Here is a 27,354-nt window from a genome sequence, read left to right on the forward strand (position 1 = left end):
CAGGAAAGAGCACAGATAGTTTGTGGACTGTTATGATTATCTCAGTGCTCCAAGAAGTCTTGTCTGCGCTTCCTTCAGAACAGGGTCATAGGAGTGAACTGAGATGCAGCATCTGAACAATCCTGAGGGTAAGATTCCCAACTCACAGGGTAGCTAATTGGAGTAAACTTTGCATACAAAATGTAGGGAACCCCTTACCCACAGCTTAGGGGTATGTTTGACAGCAATCACGTACATGTGTAGATGTACATTTTCTTCCCATGAGTTGTGGCCTTTTGAAAGTGAGCAAAGTTGGTTGTGGTTTAACTGTCATTATTTTGTCTTCTGATGCCCTAGCCACTGCTTGTACAACACCAACTAGTAGGGGTTGGTTTGAGTGTGAGCATTTTCCTAAAATCAACCTCATTAGACAGGTCATGTAAACAAAAGAAGCCTGAGAAAATAACACACCATCAGCCACATCATTGTCCTCCTGCCACCCAGGCTGTCGCCTCCACCACCTGTGCTCTCCCTCTCTGTGCCGCCTCGTTCAGGGCAGCCCAGGCCCAGTGCGGAAGGAAGTTGTTCAGAAGTTGGAAGCCACAGGACACTGCCTAGTAGAGCCTGGCAGTGAAGTCAGACACACAAAGCTTTCAGTGATTTCCAAGGTTCCCTCTTTGCTTCTCTTTCCCAATGCAAAAGTAGTTCCAAGTCCCTAAGTAGAGGTCCAGCTATTTGGCCTAAAGAAGTCTGCTTAAATCCATGAGAATCAAGAGTAGATGTCAATTAAATTTAGTCTTTCTTCTATCTGGCAGGTCTTTTTCTGTTTCCAGATCAGAACCTCTACTTGGTTTCCAAAGGAGCGTGTTTCACAGAAACTGAATCTAACTGTCAAGAAATAAAAGCATTTTCTCAATTTTAAATGAGACACTGTTTTAATTTTAATGTATAAAAGTTTTAACTTTAAAAGGATTAGAGAAAATAGAAAAATATACAATCACTTAGCATTTTTGCACCCACCTACCGTACATTGAACAAGTTTAATGCATATGCATGTGGAAATACAGAGACACATAGAAATGAGTGTCATATCTGTGGGTATTATTACTCAATGAAAAACATGCTCAAAGGACATGGACAGATATTTTTCAGAGAAAGAAAAGTAGAATTTCACCATGTGAAAAGATTATTATCCTCACTCATAGAAAGAGAGAAGCAAATTACAGCCTCGTTGAGACTCTATTTTTCACCTGTCAGATTAGAAAGTCTTGAGGCACACTCTTGGCATTCACTGACACTTTGGTAGCAGAACAAAATGGTGCTCTCACTAACATGGATGAGTTGGCAATACCTATCAAAGTGACCAGCACACACTTTCAAAATGACGGAAAATACTATTATGCTTTCAGCATTTTTTAAAAGCGCAACAGATTGGAAATGAGCCAGCAATCTATCACAGGGAACTGATTTTATACAGTTTTGGCATTCACTCGTGAAATATCATGCAGCCATCTAAGTGTCCATCTATACTCACATAGAAAATCACTAAGAGATTTAGAGGAAAACAGAAATGTTGAAAACCGTATATCATTTACTACCTCTGGGTAAGAAGGGAGGGGATGAGACTATATGGACAGGCATATATCTTTACATGTGCATCCATATTTGCATAAATAAAAGCTGGAAGGATGCTCAAGAAACAAAAGTATGACCTGTAAGAAGTGGAGGAGGTAGAGAGAGTGGTTGAAGCAAGATCCCTTAATGGATTTTTCAGAGTGTTTTGATCTTTGAACCACCTGTAGTTATTATCTCACAATTTTTATCGGGTCCTGCTATTATCTTTTCAACTTTTTTCTGATTAATTTTCTTCTTCTTTAAACAATCTAAAGTTTTTTGAAGATACATAGTAGAGACTCATATGGCATCCTTTGGCTTATTTTTCAGTTTCTTATCATCATTTGGGTTAATTTGGGGCTGCTATAATTGGCATCACAGTGAGTGAACATCCTTGTACATAAATCTTAGTATATGCTTTTCGTTTCCTTAGGAAATAGATGGGTGGAATGGTAAGAACATTTTCCAGGCTGCAACACCTTCTCACTTGTGTGATGGACTCTGTGACGGCTTCTCACTGCATGTGATTTGGGACAGTGGTGTAGGAATTCAGGTGCTCTTTCAGTCACTTGCTGGCCTCTAGCCTGGTGCACGTTAGAATTACTGAAGGAAGTTTGTTAATGTCCCCCGCCTGGCCTGTGGTGAAGTCTGGGCCTCAGTGGTTCTTAAAGGTTCCCAAGAGGAGAGCCACTGGGATAATGGATAAAGCAGGAGATTTTAAGTCAGGCAGAACTGGAGTCATGTGGACTCGGACACTACTCTCTGTTTAACTATAGGCATATTTCTTAGCCTCTCTGGGACCTAGTCTTCTCAGCAGTGACATGACTGTGATACCCGTATGTGGTACAGTGAGAACATTAGACGTAAAGCACGTAAACTTACTAGTAGAATTCCTGATGCTCAAAAGTGATAGGGACGTGCCATTATTCAAACAAAGCAAAAGACAGCAAACGAGCAAAAAATAGAATAACAGAACGTGACAGAGTCCATGCATTTACCCAGATAAGATTTAATGGCCAATAAAAATGTTCAGTTTCTAGACTTTTGGGTGAATTATGTCATGTTACTATGCTATCTCTGGTTATCTCTTATTACTCAGATTTTCTAATTGGCAGTTCGAGAGGACTTTGATTCATATAAAGGGGAAAATCAAATATTACTTAATTGTCACCTGCTTTATTGACAGAAAGCCTTCAAAAATTCCTAAGCTGGATGTCAGTGTATCACCTTAACCTGAGAAAAAACTCTCCTCCAGACATGCTGGGCTCACCCAGGTGATGCAGCCCATCCTCTGACGAAGCCAAAGCTCATCCAGAAGTTGGGCCTGAGAGCACAGACCAAGAAGAATGGAGTGAATGACTTGAGTATTCTGTGATGTCAGACTGTGAAAACCTAAAGCATTGATCTCAACAAAAGAGCTGTACTTCCCCTCTTACTGTACAGATTGAGGCGATGGGCCTGGGCACCCACTCTCTACCATGCTCGGGTGTGCAGGGTTGGGGACATTTGCTCCTTATGCTCACATTGCTGAACAGCTCTCTTCTAATTGAGCCCAACCACAGTTCTATGTGATGCTAATGTCCTCTGTTAAGCCTTGCTCAGGTTGACTCTGACTCGTTAGAGGGACTTACATGATCCCATAAATGACATTCAATTACACAGTTGAACTCAGGGACTCTGTGCCTCTGTGTTCTTGTGAGGGAAAAAGCACATCACTGTTGCCCACGTACACAGTCCATCCCTGCTGCCAGGTTCATGGGCACAGATCTGTGTCACCCTGTCCACACCGAGAAAATGAAACCAAAGGTACCAGCCTCAGTGTATGAAATACCATGGAAAAACTTGGATACTTGGTGGACTGTTAGGGTGATCTTAGTGCTGCAAGATGTCCTGTCTGCTCTTTCCTTCAGAACAGGGTCATGAGAGTACACTGAGATGCAGCATCTGAACTGTCCTGGGCCTAAAACTCCCAACTCACATTGCAGCTTATTGGAGCAAACTTTGTATGTAAAAAGCAAGGAAACCTCTACCCGGAGCCTAAGAGTGTGTTTGACAGCAAGCATGTATGTGTGTAGATGGATATTTTCCTCCCATTAGCTGTGGTCTTTTGAAAATGAACAAGGTTGGTTGTGGTTTAACTGGTCTTAATTTATCTTATGACACCCTAGCCACTGCTTGCACAGCCCCACACAGTAGGGGTCCATTGAGTTTGAGCATTTTACAAGAATCAACCACATCGGACAGAGCATGGAAACAAAAGAAAACTGAGAAAATAACACACCAGCAGCCACAGCTGCACCTTCCTGCTACCCAGGCTGTCCCCTCCACCACCTGTGCTCTCCCTCTCTGTACCGCCTAGTTCAGGGCAGCCCAGGCCCAGTGCGGAAGGAAGCTGCTCAGAAGTTGGAAACCACAGGAGACGCTGCCTAGTAGTGCCTGGTAGTGAAGTCATACACACAAAACTTTCAGTGACTTGAAAGTTTCCCCTCTTTGCTTCTACTCTTTCCCAACGTAGATATAGCTCCAGGCCTCTAAGGAGAGGGCCAGGGATTGGGCCTAGAGTATTATGACAGAATTCATGAGAATCAAGGAGTAGACCCAATTAAATTTAATCTTTCTTGGATCTGGTGGGTCTTATTTTGTTTCCAAAGGAGAACCTTGACTTGGTTTCAAAAAGAATGCATTTCACAGAAACTGAAGCTCATTGTTAGGAAGAAACAAAAAAAAAATTCCCAATTTTGAACAAGACACTGTTTTAATTTTTATACAGAATAATATTAACTTTAAAAAGATTAGTTAAATAAAATAGAGAAATACAAAATCTCTTCTCATTTTTTCATCCTCTTAACATACATTGAAAATGTTTTATGCGTATGGTTGTAGAAATACAGACAAATAAAAATGAGCGTCATACCTATTGAGTGTTATTACTCAATAGAAAAAATGATCAAGACATGAACTATTAAGTTCACAGAAAAATCAATATAGACTTTCAATGTATGAAAAGATGCTTCTTCTCACTCATGGTAAGAGAAAAGCAACCTGCGACTACAATGAGAGACTATTTTTCACCTGTAAGATTAGAAATTCCTGAGGCACACTCTTGGCATTCACTGACCCTGTGGTAGAAGTACCACATTGTGCTCTCTCTATCGTGGATTTGTTGGCAATACCTATCAAAATAATCATCACACACATTCAAACTGACAGAAAATGCTATCACAATTTCAGCATTTCTTGTAAGACCAAAGATCAGAAGTGTATCACAGGGAACTGATTGTATAAAGTGTTGCACATTCACCAGGGAAATATCATGCAGCTGTCTATGTGTCCCTCTACACAGACATAAGAGCTCTAGGATGTCTAAGGGAAAAGAGAGGTGCAGAATAATGTATAACATTTACTACCTCTGTGTAAGAAGGGAGGAAATGAGAATATATATACAGGCATATATATTTACATGTGTACATTCATATTTGCACAAAAGAAAACTGGAAGGATGCACAAGACACAAAAGTGTGACCTGTAAGGAGTGGGGACATAGAGACATTGGTTGAAGCAAAATCTCTTAATGCATTTTTAGAGAGTTTCGATTTTTGAACCAGGTGAAGGTATTATCTAACAATTTTTATAGGGTCGTATTATGTATATTATTTTTTCAACAACACTTTCTGATTAATTTTATATTGCTTTAAACTATCTACACACTTTGAGGTTGCATATTATATAGTCATATGACATCGTTTAGTTGATTTTGTCATTTCTTATTGGGCATTTGGTTAACTTGTGGCTGCTATAAATGATGCTACAGTAAATGAACATCCTTGCACATAAAGCTTATTACATACCTTTCATTTCCTTGGAATATTGATGGGTTGAATTGTAATAACACTTTCTTGGCTGCAGCACATTCTCACTTATGTGATGTGCTCTGTGACAGCAGCTCACTGCATGTGATCTGGGACAGCAGTGCGGGAGCTCAGGAGGTATTTCAATGACTTGCTGGCTTCCACTGAATGAAGGTTAGAATTAATGGAGGAGGTTTTTTAAAGTCTAATGCCTGTCCTGTGATGAAGTCTGGGCTTCAGTGGTTTTTAAAGGTTCCCAAGAGGAAAAGCAATGGTATAATGGATAAAAAGCAGGTCTTAAGTCAGGCAGACCTGAAGTCATGTGGATTCAGGCACTACTCTATGCTTAACCTTGTGCATATTTCTTAGCGTTTCTGGGACCTAGTCTTCTCATCAGTGAGATGAGCATGATACCTGTGTGTGGTGCATTGAGAGCATTAGACATAAAGCACGCAAACTGCCCAGCAGAATTCCTGATGCTCACTAAGTGCTAGGGACTAACCATCATTCAAACTAATGAAAAGAGAGCAAACAAGCAAAAAGTAGAATAACAGTACATGATGGAGACCATGTATTTACTGAGAGAAGATTGCGTGACTAACAAAATGTTGAGTTTCTCGTCTGTTGGGTGAATTGTATCATATTGGTCTACTATCTCTGGTTATCTCCTATTAGTTAGAATTTCTAAATGGCAGTTATATAGGCCTTTTTGTAAGACAAAGGGAAAGATCAAATGTTCATTATTTATGGCCTGTTTCACTGACAGAAAGCCGTAAAAAATGAAGTTGCTGAGGGAAAGAATTCCAAACAGTAGGGAGGAATCATAGTTGGGGAATTTTGAGATTGTTGCGTTGAGGTTTCCCTCTGTTACAGTTGAGAAGTGTGCTGAGACTCTAGCTCTATAAAGACTGTTGAGACACAGGTGTTTTTATGTGGAACTGTGTAAATCTTTGCCTACTTTTTCCATTGCACACCTGTGGATGCAGCCTGTTGTTCTGGTGTTCATTTTGTCCAACCAGAGGTCATGGACTTTAGTCACAGAAGCACTATTAGTGGGTTGAGGTCAGTGTATAAAAGTCTTCCCAGCATGAGAAACTCTGTGGCAAGATGGCCTAAGACCCTCGAATCATCCGAAAATCATGGGAGCAAGGAGAGGAGGTGTGGACAGCTGAAGAGGCAGTTCTCTCCATCAGCTCTTAGCCCAATAAGGAGAGAAATTTTCTTGTTTTAGTTGAAACTAAAGTAACCTGTTTCTACTCTAGTAGCAAATAATGTAGAAGTTAAGAGCAGAGCTCCTGCAGCCAGGCTGCTGGGTTCAAATCTCAGCTCTCTTTCTTATTAGCTACCTAACTAAGGGGACATATTTACGCCTCTCTGCTTGTTTCCCCATGTATAAAAACAAAGATAATTGTACATATCTCACAGGGGTCTCCTGAGAATAAAATAAGCCAACGTGTACATAGACCAGTACCAGGAAGCACTGTCCCAGCATTTGCTATTATTACTGCATTAGAATGTTAACCACTGAATTTGCAAATTGCACTAGAAAGCTGAAATTATTTAATTGGAACACTGTCTTCTAAAGCTGGGTACAATTAGGCAATGTGACATAGTCAAGAACAAATGACTCAGTTGGTTAGAGCCAGCCTATGGAGCTGAGGCTCTAACTGTGGGGTCTGAGGTGTGACCGCTGGGCTGATTTTTCTCCGACCACTCCATGTGGCAGTCGTGCTGTGGTGGAAAGTTACGGGGCCAAAAAGAACGCATAAAATACTTCCTAAATCAGAAATTCACCTGAACCTACCAGAGGATGCCACAGTTGATTCTGAGGTCCTCCGGGCCCATTCAGTGTAGGGGAGACACTGTGGGGTGAGAAAGGTACACCCAGAGAGTGCCATCAGTGGGTTTCCTCTGCCCAAGGATCTCAGGCCATTTCACCAGCAGACCCCCAAAAAGCTGACATAAATCTGGAATATACACTCACAAAATAAATTAGGATTTCCATTGTGTTAACAAAGGGAATAATTGTGGCAATAACAGTATATACATGAGGAGAAAGCATAGATGCACCCACAAAACCTTAAGGAAATTCTCACTGACTCCTTGCAGGACACCTTTAGTAAAGAAGCAGTGCAGGTTTTGTTTTATTTTGTTTTCTCCAGCTGACAGTGGTTGAAGGGATACCTACCTGATAGTAGATAAGAGCATACTAGCTCTGAGTTCAGAGAGACCTGGCTTTAAGTGAGTATTATTTACAAAATATTGACCTTGAGCTGCGAAATTAATCTCTCCTATCAATACATTGTGGCTATAAATGAACCTGCCTGAGAGGGCTCTTAGCTTATTAGCAGGGTTAAGTGGTACATAGAGTAAACTTGCTGAGTCGCTGTGCTGTTCATATATAACCTCCAAGCAAGGAAATAGGATTGGCCAAGACTGTCAGTGCTTTTGTGTGTGTGTGTCATCATTATTAACTCATCTAATCCACACAACCCCAGGATACAGGGCGCTGTAACTCCATTCTACAGATGAGGAGGTTATAGCACAGAGAGTTCAAATAGCTTGCCTGAGGTCACACTGATGCTAATACTGGATGCAGGATTCAAGCCCAGGCACTTGGCGCTCAAAGTCCAGAGGCTCAACCCCTCCACTGCGATGCCTCTTGGTATGACTGCCCGTCTCACGTGGTTATTCTGAGGACGAGGAAACACAGTGCTTGTGAAACACTATTGTGGAGCTGAGCACATGCAGTGCAGGTTATGCTAGATGTTATACTGACACCATCAGAATGTTCCAAACCAAATGAGCGTGAATCTGGTGACCTTTGAAAGACAAGTCTTTCATTTGTCTGTGGCGCCTCTTGGAGGAAGTGCCCCAAAGAAAGCATCATGACCACTATCTCAGGGAAAGAAGTAGAACTGTGTATTGACCGTCATCACAGCCAATAATAGATTTGATGGCTCAGCTATTGTGCTGTTTCTTACTTTGGACTTCCAGTTAGATTTCATCAAATTAAAGTACACAGAGACAAAAGTAGACTTTCAATTTTTTTATTGTGCCTATTACAAAAAACACAGCTTAGAATTCAAGTAGCAAAAGTGTCAGGTTCAGGATGTGTAAAATGCAAGGCTTCAAGGCGGTTCTGGTTAAATGGCCCTAAGGGATGTGACTAGAGCCGCATGCTGTCTGTACTCGGAAGGCATGGTTATTTGGGTTGCCGGAGGAGCTGATGGAGATCATGGAGACAGTGGTGCTAAAGGACTACCCCGTGGCCCTGCCGCTGAGTGATGGCAGAATTCATTGTTGTTACAGAGTAAGACTGTCTGTTTGCCCGGTAGTTTGAAAAACCATTACACAATAATGACATAACAAAAAGTACACATGTGAACTGAAATAACCCAAACCCAGAAAGAAAGCCCCGCTAGATCCTCAGGGGTCTCTTTTAGGGAAAATAAATGAAGACCAGTTGACTTCCTTCTGCCACCATCTGTTACAAACTGTTTCCATGTCACAGTCTTCTGTTCTCCTGAACAGATGGAAGGCGATGATGGAAAAATAGATGGCGCCCTTGAGGAGGAGGAGGAGGTAGGTGTAATAGGCAGAGACGTTGCTGAGCTGCAGCTGCAGAGGGGCTAAGAGAAGTCGTTTAGTTAGTTTCACCCCTTCTTTTGAAAGGATGGGACATATTAATGTGAGGGTGATCACAGCTATCTATTTCCGATGACTCACATTGCAGTCACACCCCGACACCTCCAAAATCCAAGGGGAAAATATCTACCACAACCACCACCACAGACAGCAAGACAAGTCAGAATCCAGTTTATAGATAACATCAATCAACAACCTCTGCTAAATCAACTTAGAACATTCCAAAATAACAAAAGTCAGGTTGCATATTTTATGAATAAGTCCAATGGGAAAAATGTATTTGTTATAAATAACTTTTAGTATTTCTTCACTCCCACCATGTCTCTAGGTAATAACAGCTAATACTCATTAACCACTAACCAAATGCCACTGACTTGTTCTGAGAGCTTTGCCTGCAAAACTTTAATCTAATTTCTTTTTTACAGTAAACTATGAGATTATTATTGTCATTCCTATTTTACAAATCAACTAAGGACAGAGAAGTAATTTGCCTGATGTCATGCATTTACGAAGTAACAGCAGCCAGATTTTAATCTGAGCAACATGACCTTAAAGAACACACTCTTAGGTACTCTGTAATTCTGCATCACCAAGTGCAATAAATACCCCAGACACCAAAAGGTTAAGCATAAAGATAAAGTTGAATCCTTATTTAGAAGTATCTAAGCCATTACATGTTATGTATACAATGGGATTACTACTGAGGGTACAATCCATGCATATTTGGTGGTGTCCCGTGTTGTGGGTGAGAGGTTTTAGTAAAAGGGCATTATATAAATTGGAAGAGAGCAGTTAATCCAAATTCTCTAAAACTTCAAGAGGTCATGGCTCACCCACCTGTCCTTCCTAAATGTCTCTCATTGTGGCTATGATGTTATAGGATGATTGCACTTAATATTCTTTGAAGTTTTGGAAGAAATATATGATGTCAAGAAATAATTAATGACAATGACGGTTAGCCAGACTGTCTATTCAATGAAACACAGGCTGTTCTTCCTGTGAAATTTTCCCCTTTATATGCTCCAGAATCAATAGCAATTTCTGGGGAAAGAGATCTCAAAGGTGATGCACTCGTAACTTCTTGCCCTTGGTCAGGCAGAGTGTTAGCTGAGGCCCAGAGCCTCCTTGATGTTGGAAATCAAGGAAAGATCAGCAGGGCTAGAGCCAACGCTTCTAGTCAATTTGTTTGTACATATTTTGGGAGAAAAGGCCAGAAACTAGTACTGATTCTGTGCCAGCTAAATGAGATACCCTACCCTAGACACTTCACATTGGTGAGCTTATCTCTTCGATAACTGAGTTAGGTGTATGTATTCCCAGTTGGCAGATGAGGAAAATGCTGCTAAGAAAATGTGCGTGATTTTCCTATATTGATTCAATTCATCATTAAAAGAATTGGCAGTCACGTCCAGTCTGTGGTACTGTGAAGCCCATGCACATACTCATCCCATGTGTCCACCATGTGTCAGGCCTGTGTTTGGGGTTTTTTGCACTAGAACTATATCTTACAGGAGGAAGGGAGAACTGAGCAATGTATGAACTCTTGATTCAGATGTTTTGTGCTGAAAGCTTAGATCTAGCTGTGTGGCATGGCGCAAGGAACTTAATTAATTTTAACTCATTGCTCTCATCAGTGAAATGGGGAAAAGATTATTCTACCAGTTCATAGGATTATTATAAGAATTAGACAATAAAATGCATCAAAACCCAATATAATACCTCCAGTGTTAGAAGCTCAGTACATGTAAGTTCGTGTTATTAGCTACTAGCAAGGACCAAAGACTTAAAAAGAAATCTAGAAGCACTTTGATATTGTGTATTCGTCAGTCATTAGAAATAAAAGCCACACAAATGAATAAATTCCGTTGTTGATATAATTCAGAGGCTATCACTGCACCCTCTAATTTACTTTCATCTCCTCCCCAAACCATCATTTACTATGTTAGGATAACTCTCAGGAAATGATCACTGATTTAAAGAATCACTCAGTCTATTCTGCAACATCCAGCCATTCTAGTTTTTCTACCTTAAAACAAGGAGGTTCCAATGTTAAATGTATCCAGAGGGGGAAAAAATGCCATAGCAGAGGGAAAAATATGGCAAACATATGCAAAAACTTACATGTTTCATCTTTCAGACAAGCTTTTCTGGGAATAATAACAGGGACATCTAGAAGAAATTAGATGCTGTATTAGTCAATTGTTCATGCCTTTTATTTGACAGTGATATATATTTGTACATTTGTGAGGGTGTGTCTATATACATATATATATATATATATATATGTATATATACACACACATACATAAAATATGCCAACAGAGAGACAGAGGAGATATTCATGAGCTCCACAATTCCAAGAATAATTGGTCTCCTCGACTATGAACAAGGGAAGCTCAAAGGTAATTGATCAGGAGAGAAAAATTTGCTACAGTATGACATAAAGGTAAACATATACAAAAACCTATGACTTTCCTCTTTTGGGGAAACATTTGTACAATCAGTATCAGTGACAACTGAGGTGACAACAAGAAGAAGTGAGAGCAACTATTAACAAATTATCAATGCCAATTACTTGAAAGTGTGAGTTTGTGTTAATATGACTATGTGTGTATGCGAACAAAACTACACACACACGTGATCTGCTGACAGAGAGACCATCCTTAAAAATGTGAGCCCTACGATTCCTGGACTAGTTCATCTGATTCTATGTAATTCAGTAGATCTTATTCATGGATTGTGTTTCTGTACATGCAGATGTTGATTTGCATGAAGAAATTTTTTATTCTTTATCAGAACGGGACAGGGATATTCAAACATATCTTGTTTTCCTTCTGTATTCATAGCTCCTACCACAGTGCCTGCCACAAAGGAGGTGTTGGAGAAACACTTGCCAAATGGAAAAATAAACAGATAATGTGGCTACTCTAGTCTTCAGCACACGGTGCTGCTGACATGAAGATTGCTACCGAAATCAAGTCACCAACTCTCAGAATCCACAACAGGATCTCACTTTTGAACGAATCTGGTTTAGGAAGATTTCCCATCAAAGTGGAGCAAGCTCTCAGCCCTTTCCAAAGCATGCATATCGCCATATGCTCAACTCATGCACATGATTTTCTGGAGTTGTGGTATTTGGGGACATGGCAACAATGTGAATAAAAGCTAATTGCTATTGGGTGATTATTACTGTGGCAGGCACTATGTTAAATGCTTCACATGCATTATCTCGCTTAATGCTCCAGTTTCACAGAAGTGAATTGTACTTTAGACGACTCCATGTTGCAAACAAAAAAATAAAGTTGGGAGTATAAATGACTTGCTTAGAGTCATACCAGTGAGGGCAGAGCCATCATTCAAAGGATGGTTGTGATTCATTCAGTTAGACATAGCATGTGGAAAGACCTTTCTAAAAATAATCCATAGAAATAGAAAATAATCTATAGTACCAACATAATTTTATCATTGTGGACATGAAACACATCTCCTCCTCACAATATGTCAAATATTCTTACTAAAGAATTTTTTATTACAGAAGGTCAGTATTTCAGTGCAATTATTTCCAAACATAGAAAGATAGGCCAAGTCACATTTACAATTCTCTGAATATATACAACCTGAGGCGACACAACTACAACTTAAAAACAAATGAAAACATACAAAGAATAAAAGAATTAAGGATAGTTGACTTTTGGATGGAGGAAAACAGAGTTGAAAACATTGTTTTGATTTTTCCCTTTCTCTACTAGATGTGTTTTGTCCATACGGACATGGCTCTGGTAAGCAATTTTAGCCACTCAATCAGATCTTTTGGTGGTTCTAAAATTGGGGTTGAGGTATAGATTTGGAATAAATTCCAAGGATGAAAATGTTAGCACAACCATGTTTAGGTGTGAAAATATTTACAAGAATTGACTTTGTGTCTTAGAAGTCTCTTTGTTTTCATTAACAGTGTCTTATTCATTAAACATAAATCAAAATCTCTTATTACATGTATTGATTGAGGTAAGACAATAAAGTAACAGATTTTCATAATAACATCTGTATATGTACCCCAACGTCTCTCTCTCAACCAGGCTCGGTCACAATCATGGACCAGACTAGTTTTATCTTCTTCAAAATCATGTCACTGATTTGTACTTCCAGTTACATTCTTAGCTTTTATCAAAAAGTAAAAACTTCCAATAAACCGTATTAGAAATTTTCTGTAGAATGACGTTAACAGAAATGTCTTCTTTAGATTTGTTGCCCTGAGAAGTCCATGGAGACATTCGTTTCAGAAATTAGGTGCCAAGCGAAAGACATTATGAACTGGAACTTCTCTATGATGATCATCACCATGGAGCTTATAGTGCTTCTTATTTTTCCCTGATCGCTAGAAAAATCACAACCTAATAGGGCGCTTCAGCCCAGTGATTATATTGAACTTGTACTTTGCGTTTATTGTTTCCCCTCTATTTCTTAGCTGTAAAAATGGCAAATTAGCGTTGTTGTATTAATCTTACATTAGTGAGTTTCAGGAAAGAAAATTAAAAAATACAATAAATACATAAATATACCCATATTATGTTTTCAAAAGCAAGTGTTTTCACTGACATTATTTCCTTTGCTCTTCATCACAGCCCCAGGAGAAAGCCAATGCAAGTGTCCAAACCTAATTTGCCGCTGAAGAAACTAAGGATCCCAAAAGGCAAAGAATGACTTCAGAAATTTGGACTGGTACACAGCTAAGGTCTTTGCACATTTTGTTATGTGCTTGTTCCCCACTGACTCAAAAGGGCTGAGAACCACATGGAAAAGTACAAACTGATTCCTTCCTATTTATAGGCGCTCTTGGGCCTTTGGTCTGTTGTGTTCACACTCAGGAATTTAAGTCCTGAGGCTATGGAGGTAGTGGACCACTGCCAGGACCAAGGCACATTCAATCCTCTCCACGCTGTCTAAATATGTGCAGCTTCTGCATCAAAGAGGCTCCTTTGGGACATCATGCCTGAGTCACCCGTGACTCCGAGTGAAGAGGAAAAGAATATATTCTCTTAAAACAGTGCATCCTCCTTGGGACAATAATTCATTCTCGTGTCCTCATCCACACATCCCTTCCAGGCCTGGAACAGACCAGTTATGCCATAAATGTTTGCTGAGCTGCATTTACCAATGGTAAGAAATACATTTATTATGTAGAGTGGAAGTATGTGTGTACACGTTAGTCTCCCCAATCCTTAGTTATGGAATTTTAACTTACATTCATATATAAAATACAAACCAAGAAAACCTACAACCGTGGTAAAACTGCAGAGGCCAAACTATTTGATTTTCTGTTGAGCTGCTGTCTGGCTCCCTCAAATGAACACCATTTGGTCACCTAATCAAGTGTTTTGGGGGTTGTGCTCTGAGTATAGGAAGATGAAAGTGAAAACGACTCTGCTTGCTGAGTAGAACATTCCTGATAGATATATAATAGCTCTTATCTCCTGATCAAGTAAGATCAGTAACATGGAATCTCTTTTTGAGTATTTCTTGTGTGCTAAGTGCTAAGTGCTTTCACATGTCTTATTTCATTTAATCCATACAATTACCCTAAAAAACGTCATCGTGACCTTAATATTCTGGAGGATGAATCTCAGGCTGAGAAAGGTTAAATAATTTTTCTTTTTCCTTTTCATGTTCCAAAGCCTACAGTACTTTAGATCTATGGGGAAATAGAGGTAGACTTATGCTACCAACAAGTAGAACCACTTTTAAGAAAGATTTATATTTGTTTAAACAACGATAATGATGTTGAACAAGACTAGCTATTCAGTGAACCATAAAGCTCAGTCTCTTCCTCTGGAAATTTCCATTTTATGTGTTTTGTCTTCATAAACTCAAAATTCCAGAACAGCAGCACTTGGTCTGGAAATGATCTGAGAGGTGATGCGCTCATAACTCCTTGCCCCTTGTCTGGTAAGGTGTTTGCTGAGGTCCAGAGCAGCCTTGATGTTGGAAATGGAGGAAAGATCAGCAGGGCTAGACTCGATGCTTCTAGTCACTTTCTTAGTACATATTTAGGGTGAAAGGGCCAGAGTCTAGTACCGTGCCAACTAAATGAGATACCCTATCCTAGACATTTCACATAGGTGAACTTAACTCTTCAATAACTGACCTAGGTGTAGTGATTTCTGGTTGTCAAATGAGGAAAGTGTTGCTAAGAAAATTTAAGTAATTTTCCTATACTGATGCAACTAGTCACAAAAGAACTGGGCTTCAAGTCCAGTCTGGGAGACTGTGAGGCCCGTGCACTTACCCACCCCCTACTGCATGTCTTAGGGCCTTGGGGTTGGGGATTCTTTCTCTAGGACCATATCATAGAGGAAGAAGAGAGAACTGAGTAAGCAAATGAACTCCTGATTCAGATGGCCAGGTTGAATCCCCAGAGCCTAGCTGTGTGGCATGGTGCAGGAACTTAATTAATTTTAACTCATTGTCTTCATCTATAAAACGGGGAAAATTATTGTACCACCTCATAGGAGTATTTTGAGGATTAAACAAGAAAATAAGTGCAAAACCCGGCACAATGTCTTCTGTATAGGAAACTCTCAGTATGAGTCAGTTCATGTTATCAGCTACTAGAAAGAATCAAAGATTAAAAAAAATCTAGAAGCACCTTGACATCGTGTATACCTCAGTCATTAGGAAAAAAAGACATACAAATGAATGAAGCGTATCATTGAAATAATTCAGAGTCTATGACTGCACACTGTAATTTATAGTCATCTCATCTCAAAGCCAGCATTTACTGTGCTGACTCCTGAGAAATGATGATTTGATTTAAAATATCACTCAATTGATTCTGCAACATTCAGCCATTCTGGTTTGTCTATTTTAAGGCAGGGAAGTTCAAGAGTTAAGTTTATCCAGAGGAAAAAAAGGCTGCAGCATGACGTAAAGGCAACCATATATAAAAACTCAATGACTTTCCTCATTTAGATAAGTTTTTCTAGAATTAATACCAGGAATCTCAATAAGGAGTGAGAGCAAGTATTTGTCAACTGTTCATGCTTATTAGCCTACAAATCAGGTGACCATTGAAATATATGCATATGTATTATGTATGAGTGTGTGTATATATACTTATTTGTATATATTTATATTTATGTACATACATGCATATACACATATATGAAGTCCACCAACAGACAGTCAGGGGAGATACTCATTAAAAATATGTGCTCTACAATTCCTGCAATAATTAGTCTTGTCTGCTCTAAACAGGGAAGTTGAAAAGGTAAATGGATCAGGAGAGAAAAATGCCATAGTGAGACCTGAAGGCAAGAATATTAAAAAACTTACCACTGTGCTCTGTTGGGGAAGCTGTTGTAGCCTTAGTAGTAGTGACAACTGGAAGAAAGGAGAGCAAGTATTGGTCAATTCCCCATGCCCATTATTTATTTGACAGTGTGTCTGTATATATAATCCTACATACACTCATATATATATTATCTGCTCACAGGAGAGACAGTCACCAAAAATATGAAAACTATGAGCCCCACAATTCCAGGAATAATATTTTAAGCCTGAGAAGCACAAAAGTTAAGTTGATCAGGAGGGAAAAAGCCTACAGCATGATAGAAAGGTAGATATAGACAATGACTTACTGCTCTCCTCTGTCGTATAAGCCGTTGTAGAACAAACAGTAGTGGCCATTGAGGTGACAACTAGAAGAAATGGGAGCAAGAGTAGTCAATTCTTCATGCTTATTGCTCAATAGCATGGGTATGTGTTTATATGAGTATGTGTGTATGTACACACACACACACAAATAATCCACTGACAGTAAGACTTACCTTCAAATATGAGCCCTATGATTCCAGAAACAGTTCATCTGACTCTATGTAATTCAGTATCTTTAACTCATATATTGAGTTTCTGAAGACGGTGACTTTCATAAAGAAGCTCTTTTTTCTTCTTTATCACAACTGGATGGTAATATCCAAGACTATCTTGTTGTCCTTCTGTATTCACAGCTCTTAACACAGTGTCTGCCGCAAAGGAGCTGTTGCAGAAATACTTGTCAAATGGAAAAATAAACAGAAAATGTGGCTACTCTTCAGTCTTCAGCACACACTGCTGACATGAAGAGTTGCTAGCAAAATCAAGTCATCGACTCTTAGAATTCACAACAAAATCTCACGTTTGAAGTGGTCTAGTTTAGGCTAATTTCCCATGAGAGCAAAGGAATCAGGCATGCCTTTCCAGAGCATGCATATTACAACATCCCCAACTCATGCCCATGACTTTCTGGAGTTGTGGTGTCTGTGGACGTGACAACAATATGAATACAAGCTAAAAGCTATTGAGTGATCATTCCTGGCGCGGGCACTATGTTAAACGCTTCACATGCATTATCCCGCTTGATGCTCCAGTCACACAGAAGTGAATTGTATTTTGTAGGACTCCTTGTTGAAAATAAAGAAATAAGTTTGGGGGTGTAAATAACTTGCATACAGTCACACCGGGGATGGCAGAGCCAGCATTCAAAGGATCATTGTAGAGGATTCAGTGACAAAGACATCTGGAAAGGACATTGTAAAAATAATCTGTTGAAATATAAAATAATGTATGGAGAAACATAATTCTAACATTCTGCACAACAAAAAAGTCTTCTGTTCCAGACGTATTAAATATACTTAGTAAACGAAGTTTTTATTACAGGAGGTGAGCATTTCAGTCCAATTCTTTCCAAAAATAGAAAGATAGACCATATCACATTTATACTTGGCTGAATATATACAAGATGAGGTGAGATTTATCTATGTTCTTTTTTATAAAAAGGAAGTCAAACAAAGTAAAAAATTTTTGAAAGATAATTGACTCTAGGATGGAGGAAAACAGAGTTGAAAGCATTGTTTTAGTTTATCTTTTTTCTGCTAGACGTGTTCTTGTGCAGATGGATATGGTTTTGGTATGCAATTTTATGCACTATATTGGATCTTTCTTTCATGGCTCTGAAAGTGGGTTTAAGCTATAGGATTTGGAATAAATTTCAAGAATAAAAATGCTAGGTTAATCACGTTTATATGTTAAAATATCTTCAAGAACTGACTTCAATGTGTTTTAAAACTCTTTCTTTCCCTTAACAGTGACTTACTCATAAAAAGATAAATCAAAGTCTCTTATTACCATGAATTGATTGAGGAAAAACAATAAAGTAACCGTTTTTCATAAGAAAATCTGTGTATGTATCCTAAGTTCTCTCAACCAAGCTTGCTCAAAATCCTGGACCAGAACAGTTTTATCTTCTTCAAAATCATTTCCAGGAGTAGTACTTCCAAGTTGTATTCTTAGCTTTTATCAAAAACTAAAAACTTCCAAGAAACAGCGTTAGAAATTGGCTGTAGAATGGCGTTAACAGAACTGTCCTCATTAGCTTTGTTGCCCTGAGAAGACCGTAGGAGACATTTGCTTCAGATATAGGCACCAGGTAAAACACATTCTGACCTGGAACTTCTCTATGATGGTCATCACCGTGGAACTTCCTATGCTTCTTATTTTTCCCTGAACATTAGAAAAATCAAAACCTAACAGGACAATTCAGTCTAGTGGTTGTATTAAAAGTGTGCTTTGCATATTTTTATTCCCTTATGTTACTTTGCTGTAGAAATAGTATATTAGGGCTGTTGTATTAATTTTACTGTAGTAACTTCCAGGAAAGAAAAAAAAAACTGCAAAAAATACATAGATAATGACATGTGTGTTAGGTTTTGAAAAGCAAGTGTTTTCACTGACGTTATGTCATTTGTTCTATATCATGGCCCCGGGACAAAGCCAGGGAAAGTTACCGAACCTAATTTGATCGCTGGTGAATGTAAGGATCTGAGTAGATAAAGAGTGACTTCAGAAATTCTGATGGGTACACAGCAAAGTCTCTGCACAATTTGTTATGTGCTTGCTCTCCACGGCTTCAAAGGGCTTGTTAACCACAGGGGAAAGTACAAACTGATTCGTTCTTAGTTATACATGCTCTGGGGACAGCGGTCTCTTGTGTTCATGCTCAGTGCTTTAAGTTCTGTGACTAGAGAGTTACCCCACCACTGCCAGGACCAAGGCACGTTCAGCCCTATGCTCACACTCTCTCAATTCATGCAGCATCTGCATCAAAGGGACGCCTTTGGGACATCATGCCTGTATCACGATTGACTCTGAGTGTCTAGGAAAAGAAGATATTCTCTCACAATAGTGGATCCTCCTAGGGGCAGTAAGACATCCCACTGTCCTCACCCACGCATCCTTTCCAGGCCTGGCAGAGGACAGTTATGCAATAAATGTTTCATGAACTGTATTTAAAGTGGCAAGGAACACATTCATTATGTAGAATGGAAGTATGGGTTTATACATCAGCCTTACTCAACCTGCAATTATGGAATTTTTCCTTACAATGGTATATAAAATACAAATCTGGAAACCCTAAGACCATAACAAAACTTCAGTGGCCAAAGCATTTATTTTTCTGTGGAGCTGCCATCTTACCCCCTCAAATGTACAGCATTTGGTCACCTAATATCATTATTTTGGGCTTGTACTCTGAGTAAAGCAAGATGAAAGTGAGAGTGACTCTGCTATTGAGTAGAACATTCCTGAAAGATGTATAATTGCTCTAGTTTCCTGATAAATAAGATCATCCACAGTGGAATCTGTCTTTGAGCATTTCTCTTGTGCTAGAGCTAGGTGCTCTCACGTATCTTGTGTCATTCAAGCCACCCAACCATCCGAAAAGAAATCATTCTGACCTTAATATTTCAGAGGATGAATCACAGTCTGAGAAAGCTAAGTAGAATTTTGTTTTTCTTTATTTTTAGATTCAGAAGTCTTTACTACCTCAAATTTGGAGGAAAATAGAGGGACTTTTGTGGTACCAATATATGTGACAACATTTAAGAAAGACTTACATTTGTTCAGTTAATGATAGTGATGGTGAGCCAGACAAGCTTTTCAGTGAACCACAAGGCTGAATCTCTTTGTGGGAAAATTTCCCTTTGAGATATTTTATCTTCAAACATCAGAACTCCAGAATCATTACCTTTTCTTGCACAGAGTGGTCTCAAATGTGATGTGTTCATCACTAATTGCCCTTAGTCAGACAAGGTGTTAGCTGAGGTCCTGAGACCCCTTGATACTGGAATTGGAGGAAAGATCAGCAAGGCTAGAGCCAATGCTTCTAGTCACTTTCTTTGTAAATATGTAGGGAGAAGGGGCCAGAAATTAGAACTGATTCTGTGGCAGCCAAATGAGTTGCCTTATGCTAGATATTCAGCATAGGTGAGCTCTCCTCTTCAATAATCGCTTTGGGGGTAACTATTTTTGACTGGCAGATGAGGAAATCATTGCTCATAAAATGTAAGTAATTTTCCCATCTAGATGCAAGTAATCATTAAAAGAACTTGGGTTCAAGTACAGTCCATGAGATGTAAATAAATACACAAACAATTAATAAATAAATAAATATATAATTTGTCAAGAGAGACACAGCAGAGACACTCTTTGAAGGTTTGTGCTCTATAATTTCTGGTATAAATAGTCTTGTCTACGATAAACCATAAACCAGGCAAGTTCAAAAGGTGATTTGGTCATGAGGGGAAAAATGCCATACCATGACATGAAGACAAGCCTCTAAAAGAATTTACGACTTTGCTCTTTTGGGGAAGCTATTATAACATTAGTAGCAGAGACAACCTGAAGAAATGAGAGGAATTATTGCTCAATTGTCCATGCCCATTCTTTGACAGTGTGTGCATATATAGGAATATATATATATATATATACACACACACACACACATATATATGTAAATATATATACGTATATATTTCTATTTGGCAGACTAGAGGTATAGTCACCAAAAATAAGAAAAATATGAGCCCAAGAATTCCAAGAATACTTGTTCTTTTGTATTTTAAGCCGCAGAAATGGAAAAGTTAAGCTGATTCAGAAGGAAAATAGCCTACCACACAAGAGAGAGGCAAACAGACAATGACTTACTGCTTTCCTCTGTCGTATAAGCTGTTGTGGTACCAACAGTAGTGGCCTTTGAGGTGGCAACTAGAAGAAATGAGAGCAAGATTAGTCAATCATTCATGCCTATTGCTTGATAGTCTGGGTATGTGTTTATATGAGTAGGTGTGTATGCACGCACACACACACACACACACACACAATCTTCTGACAGAGAGACTGTCCTTAAAATCATGAGCCCTATGATTCCAGAGCTAGTTCATCTGATTCCACAGACTTCAGTAGATCTCATTCATGAATTGCGTTTCTGCACATGAAGATCTTCACCCTCAAGAAGCACACATTTTGTTCTTCTTTTCACAACTGGACAGTCATACCCAAGACTATCTTATTTTCCTTCTGTATTCACAGCTCCTAGCGCAGTGCATGTCACAAACGAGGTGATGAAAAGATACTTGTTGAATGGAAAAAGAAACAGAAAATGTGGCTGCTCTACCGTCTCCAGCACACAACGCTGACATGAAGAGTTGCTACCAAACATAGGCAAACATAGACAATGACTTACTGCTCTCCTCTGTCGTATAAGCCGTTGTAGACCCAACAGTAGTGGCCTTTGAGGTGGCAACTAGAAGAAATAAGAGCAAGATTAGTCAATCATTCATGCCTATTGCTTGATAGTCTGGGTATGTGTTTATACGAGTAGGTGTGTATGCACACACACACACACACACACACACAATCTGCTGACAGAGAGACTGTCCTTAAAATCATGAGCCCTACGATTCCAGGGCTAGTTCATCTGATTCTACAGACTTCAGTAGATCTCATTCATGAATTGCGTTTCTGCACATGATGATCTTCACCCTCAAGAAGCACACATTTTGTTCTTCTTTTCACAACTGGACAGTCACATCCAAGACTATCTTATTTTCCTTCTGTATTCACAGCTCCTAGCGCAATGTCAGTCACAAAGGAGGCAATGGAAAGATACTTGTTGAATGGAAAAAGAAACAGAAAATGTGGCTGCTCTACAGTCTTCAGCACACACTGCTGACATATAGAGTTGCTACCAAAATCAATTCATCAACTCTCCGAATGTACCTTAGAACCTCACGCTTGAAGGAGTCCGGTTTAGGCTAATTCCCCACGAATGAGACATACCTTTCCAGAGCATGACTATCCCAACATCCCCAACTCAGCACATGATTTTCTGGAGTTGGGTTCTTTCTGGAGGTGACAACAGCATGGATAAAATTTAATAGATTTTGAATGAGTACTTCTGCAGCGGGCACTATGTTAAATGCTTCGCATGCATTATCTCTTTCAATACTTTACTCACACTGAAGTGAGTTGTGTTTTGGAGGACTCCTTGTTGTAAACAATGAAATATGGTTGGGAATCTAAGTAACTTGCTGAGAATTATACCACTGAGGGCAGAGCCAATATTCAAAGGATTGTTGTGGCAGATTCAGTGAGATAAAGCAGGTAGAAACGAGTTTGTAAAAATAATCCATAGAAATAGAAATTAATCTATAGAAACAACATAATTCCACCATTCTGGACACTGTAGTTGTGTTCTCTTCCAGAGGTCTGAAATATTCTTGGCAAAATCTTTTTTTATTATGGGAACCCAGGATTTCAGTGCATTTCTTTCTAGAGATAGAAAAATAAACCGTGCCACAATTACACTTCTCTGAATATATATAACCTGAGGTGAGATTTAACTATGTTTCTTTTTTTAAAAGAAGTCAAATATACAAAGATAATTTTTTTAAAGATACCTGACTGCTGGATGGAGGAAAACAGAGTAGAAACCATTGTTTTAGTTAATCCTTTTTGTGCTAGATGTGTTCTTGTGCAGATGGATATGGTTTTGGTATGCGATTTTACGCACTATATTGGATCTTTCTTTCATGGCTCTGAAACTGGGTTTGAGCTATAGGATTTGGAATAAATTTCAAGAATAAAAATGCTAGGTTAATCACATTTATATGTTAAAATATCTTCAAGAACTGACTTCAACGTGTTTTAAAACTGTCTCTTTCCCTTAACAGTGACTTATTCATCAAAAGATAAATCAAATTCTCTTATTACCATGCACTGATTGAGGAAAAACAGTAAAGTAACAGTTTTTCATAATAAAATCTGTGTACGTATCCTAAGTTCTCTCTTTCAACCAAGCTTGGTCAAAATCCTGGACCAGACTAATGTGATCTTCTTCAAAAGGTTTTCCATGAGCAATCTTTCCAAGTCGTATTGTTAGCTTTTGTCAAAAACTGAAACCTTGCAGGAAACAGCATTAGAAATTGGCTGCAGGATGATATTAACAGAACTGTCGTCATTAGCTTTCTTGCCCAGGGAAGCCCATAGGAGACATTTGTTTCAGAAATTAGGCACCAAGTAAAACATATTCTGAACTGGAACTTCTCTATGATGATCATCACCATGGAACTTCCCATACTTCTTATTTTTCCCTGATCACTAGAAAAATCAAAACCTAACAGGACACTTCAGCCCAGTGGTTATATTAAATGTGTGCTTTGCATATTTGCTTCTCCTCTGTTTCTTAGCTGTATAAATAGTAAATTACGGCTGTTGAATCAATGTTATCTTATTGAATTTCAGGAAAGGAAATTAAAAGATACAATAAATACATGAATAAATACATGCATGGGGTTTTTCAAAAGCAAGTGTTTTCACTGACATTATTTCATTTACTCTACTTCACGGCCCCAGGAGAAAATCAGAGCAAGTTTTCAAACCTAATTTGATCACTGATGAATCCAAGGATCCTGGAAGATAAAGACTGACTTTCAAATTTCACACTGGTACACAGCAAATGTTTTCGCACATTTTGTTCTGAGCTTCTTCCTCACTGCTTCAAAAGGGCTTGTTAACCACAGGGAAAAGTACAGACTGATTCCTTCCAATTTACAGATGCTCTGGGGCCTTTGCTCTGTGGTTCTCATACTCAGGACTTTAAGTCGCATGTCTAGAGTGTTACCCAGACCACTGTCAGGACCAAGGCTCACTCAGCCCTCTGCCCACACTCTCTAAATACATGTAGCATCAGCATTAAAGAGGCCCCTTGGGGACATCATGCCTGTATTGTGAGTGACCCTGAGTGTCTAGGAAAAGAAGATATTCTCTTACAATAGTGCATTCTCCTGGGGACAGTAAGTCATCCCACTCTCCTCATCCACACATCCCTTCCAGGCCTGGCACAGGCCAGTTCTACAATAAAGGTCTGTTGAGCTGCATTTACCAATGGCAAGAAAGACATCCATTATGTAGAATGGAAGTGTGTGCACCCATCAGCCTCTCCCAATCTCTAATTCTGGAGTTTTTCCATACGGTGGTATATATAAAGTGCAAATCTGGAAACCCTAAGACCATAATAAAAATGCCAAGGCCAAATTATTTATTTTTCTGTTGAGCTGTTGTCTAGCCCCCTCAAAGGAGCAACATTTTGTGACCTAATAGCATTGTTTTGGGGTTGTACTCTGAGTAAAGCAAGATGAAAGTGTGAGTGACTGAGCTTTCTGAGAAGAACATTCCTGAAGAATGTATAATTGCTCTTACTTTTTGATCAAGTAAGATCATCCAAATTGAAATCTCTTTTTGAGCATTTCTTGTGTCCTGAGCGCCAGGTGATTTCCCATATCTTGTTTCATTTAATCCATGCAACCACCCTAAAAGACATTATTGTGACTTTAATGTTTGGGGGGACAAATCTCACGCTGAGATAGCTTAAGTAAAGTTTTGTTTTTCTTTTTTATGTTTCAAAGCCTATGCTATGTTAATTCTATGGGGAAATAGAATGTCATTTATGCTACCAACAAATGGAGTAACATGGAAGAAAGATTTATATTTGTTTAATTAACAATAATGATGGTGAGCCAGACTAGCTATTCAGTGAACCACAAGGATGAGTTTCTACCTGAAAAAATTTCCATTTGGCAAGTTTTATCTTAGAGAGTCAGAACTGCAGAATCATTAGCTCTTGTGTGGAAAGGGATCTCACACATGATGTGCTCATAACTCCTTGGCCTTGGTCAGGCAAAGTGTTAGCTGAGGTCCAGAGCCCCCTTGAGATTAGAAATGGAGGAAAGATCAGTAGGGCTGGAACCAACGCTTCTAGTCACTTTCTTTGTACATATGTAGGGAGAGAGGGCCAGAAATTAGTACTGATTCTGTGACAGCCAAATGAGATACTCTATGCTAGACATTCAGTATAGGTGACCTCGTCTCTTCAATCACTGCGTTACATACAGTTATCACTGGGTGGAAGATGAGGAAATTGCTGGTCATAAAATGTAAGTAATTTTCCTATATTGATGCAGCTAATGATGCAAAGAATTGGGGTTGAAGTCCAGTCTGGGATACTGTGAAGTCTCTGTACTTACTCACCCCCCACCATATGTCAGTCACGGCTCAAGGCCTTGGCTGTAGGGTTTCTGGTTCTAGGACCATATCATAGAGGAAGAAGGAAGAGCTAAGTAACTGTATGAACTCTTCATTCAGATGGCTTATTTGAATCCCCGGGTCTAGCTGTGTGGCATGGGGTAATTGACTTAATTAATTTTAACTTATTTCCTCCAGCTAGAAAATTGTGAAAAAATATTCTACCACCTCATAGGAGAGTTATGAGTATTAACCAAGAAAATGCATGCAAAACATAGCACAATACCTTCAGTATAGAAAGCTCTCTATTGAAATTACCTGTCAGTTCTTGTTATTAGGTACTAGCAAAGATGAAAAACTGAAAAAAAAAAATCTAGACGCACCTTCATATCACACATTCCTCAGTCATTAGAAACAAAAGCCACACAAATGAGTGCAGTCCATTGCTGAAATAATTCAGAGTCTATTACTGCGCCCTCTAAATTGCAATCATCTCATCCCAAATCCAGCATTTACTGTATTAAGATGGCTCTTAGGAAATGATGGTTGGATTCAAAATATCACTCAGTCATTTCTGTAACATCTAGCCGTTTTAGTTTGCCAATCTTAAGACAGGAGAGTTCAAAAGTTAAATTTATTCCAAGGAAAAAAAATGCTATAACGTGACATAAATGCAGACATATATAAAAACTGAACAGCTTTCGTCTTTTAGAGGAGCTTTTCTAGAATTAATAGCTGGAAACTCTAGAAAAAAGGAGAGCAAGTATTAGTCAATTTTTTATGACATTATTTGGTGAATATACCTATATATGTGTATAAAATCTGCCAATGGAGGGACAGGAGAGATCCTCGTTAAAAATATGTGCTCTACAATTCCAGTAATCACTAATATTATCTACTATAAACCAGGAAAGTTCAAAAGGCGATTTGATCAGGAGGGGTAAAAAATACCATAGCATGACACGAAGGCAAGCATATAGAAAGATTTACCACTTTGCTCTGTTGGGGAAGCTGTTGTACCGTTAGTAACAGTGACAACTAGAAGAAATGAGAGCAAATATTGGTCAATTCTCCATGCCCATTGTTTGACAGTCTGTGCTTGTGTATAGCTATATATATATATATATATATATATAAAATCTGCTGACAGAACGGAGGGACAGTCACCAAAAATATGAAAACTATGAGCCCAAAATTCGAGGAATAATTGGTCTTCTGCTTTTTAAGCGTGAGAAATATAAAAGTTAAGTCAATGAGACGACAAAAAACCTATAGCATGACAGAGAGGTAAACACAGACAATGACTTACTCCTTTCCTCTGTCGTAGCAGCCGTTGTAGGAGCAATAGTAGTGGTCATTGAGGCGACAACTAGAAGAAATGGGAGCAAGATTAGTCAATTATTCATGCCTATTGCTCGATACTCTGGTTATGTCTTTGTATGAGTGATGTGTATGTACTCACACACACACACACAGACACACACACACACACATAATCCACTGACAGAGGGACTGCCCTTAAACACATGAGCCCCATGATTCCAGGAGTAGTTTACCTAATTCTATGTAATTCAGTAGATCTCATTCAGGTGTCTTGTTTCTACACCTGAGGATCTTGACCTCATGAAGAATATGTTTTTTTCTTCTTCATCACAAGTGGATGGTAATGTGCAACACTATCTTGTTTTCTTTCTGTATTCCCAGTTCCTAGCACAGTGTCTGCCACAGAGGAGGTGATGAAGAAATACTTGTCGAATGGAAAAAGAAACAGAAAATGTGGCTACTTTACAGTCTTCAGCACACACCACTGACATGAAGAGTTGCTACCAAAATCCATCCATCAAAATTAGAATCCACAAAAGAATCTAACATT

At 38.9% G+C, this 27,354-nt stretch overlaps 1 protein-coding gene and 1 long non-coding RNA gene across 3 annotated transcripts in view; both read right to left on the reverse strand.

Annotated features, from left to right (window-relative positions):
• Positions 1–9,013: 9,013 nt before the first annotated feature.
• Positions 9,014–17,031, reverse strand: LOC124243944 (uncharacterized). 2 transcript variants are annotated; one of them, XR_006889815.1, is made up of 5 exons: positions 16,913–17,031; positions 16,724–16,783; positions 16,419–16,466; positions 11,211–11,258; positions 9,014–9,073 (listed from the first exon to the last, which is right to left on the reverse strand). It is a non-coding gene; the product is annotated as an uncharacterized LOC124243944 (long non-coding RNA). The 2 variants fall into 2 exon arrangements; XR_006889814.1 differs by having other exon boundaries at positions 16,724–17,006.
• A 4,576-nt stretch (positions 17,032–21,607) lies between these two features.
• Positions 21,608–27,354, reverse strand: part of LOC124243290 (uncharacterized) — a 99,287-nt gene continuing 93,540 nt past the window's right edge. Inside the window, exons 6-7 of the mRNA XM_046668914.1 lie at positions 26,791–26,850; positions 21,608–21,702 (exon numbers count right to left, since the gene is read on the reverse strand). Of these exons, the coding sequence (XP_046524870.1) occupies positions 21,608–21,702; positions 26,791–26,850 (155 nt within the window). The remainder of the gene's footprint in view (positions 21,703–26,790; positions 26,851–27,354) is intronic.

This window comes from Equus quagga, chromosome 8 (assembly GCF_021613505.1).
Source record: "Equus quagga isolate Etosha38 chromosome 8, UCLA_HA_Equagga_1.0, whole genome shotgun sequence".
Taxonomy (NCBI): Eukaryota; Metazoa; Chordata; class Mammalia; order Perissodactyla; family Equidae; genus Equus; species Equus quagga.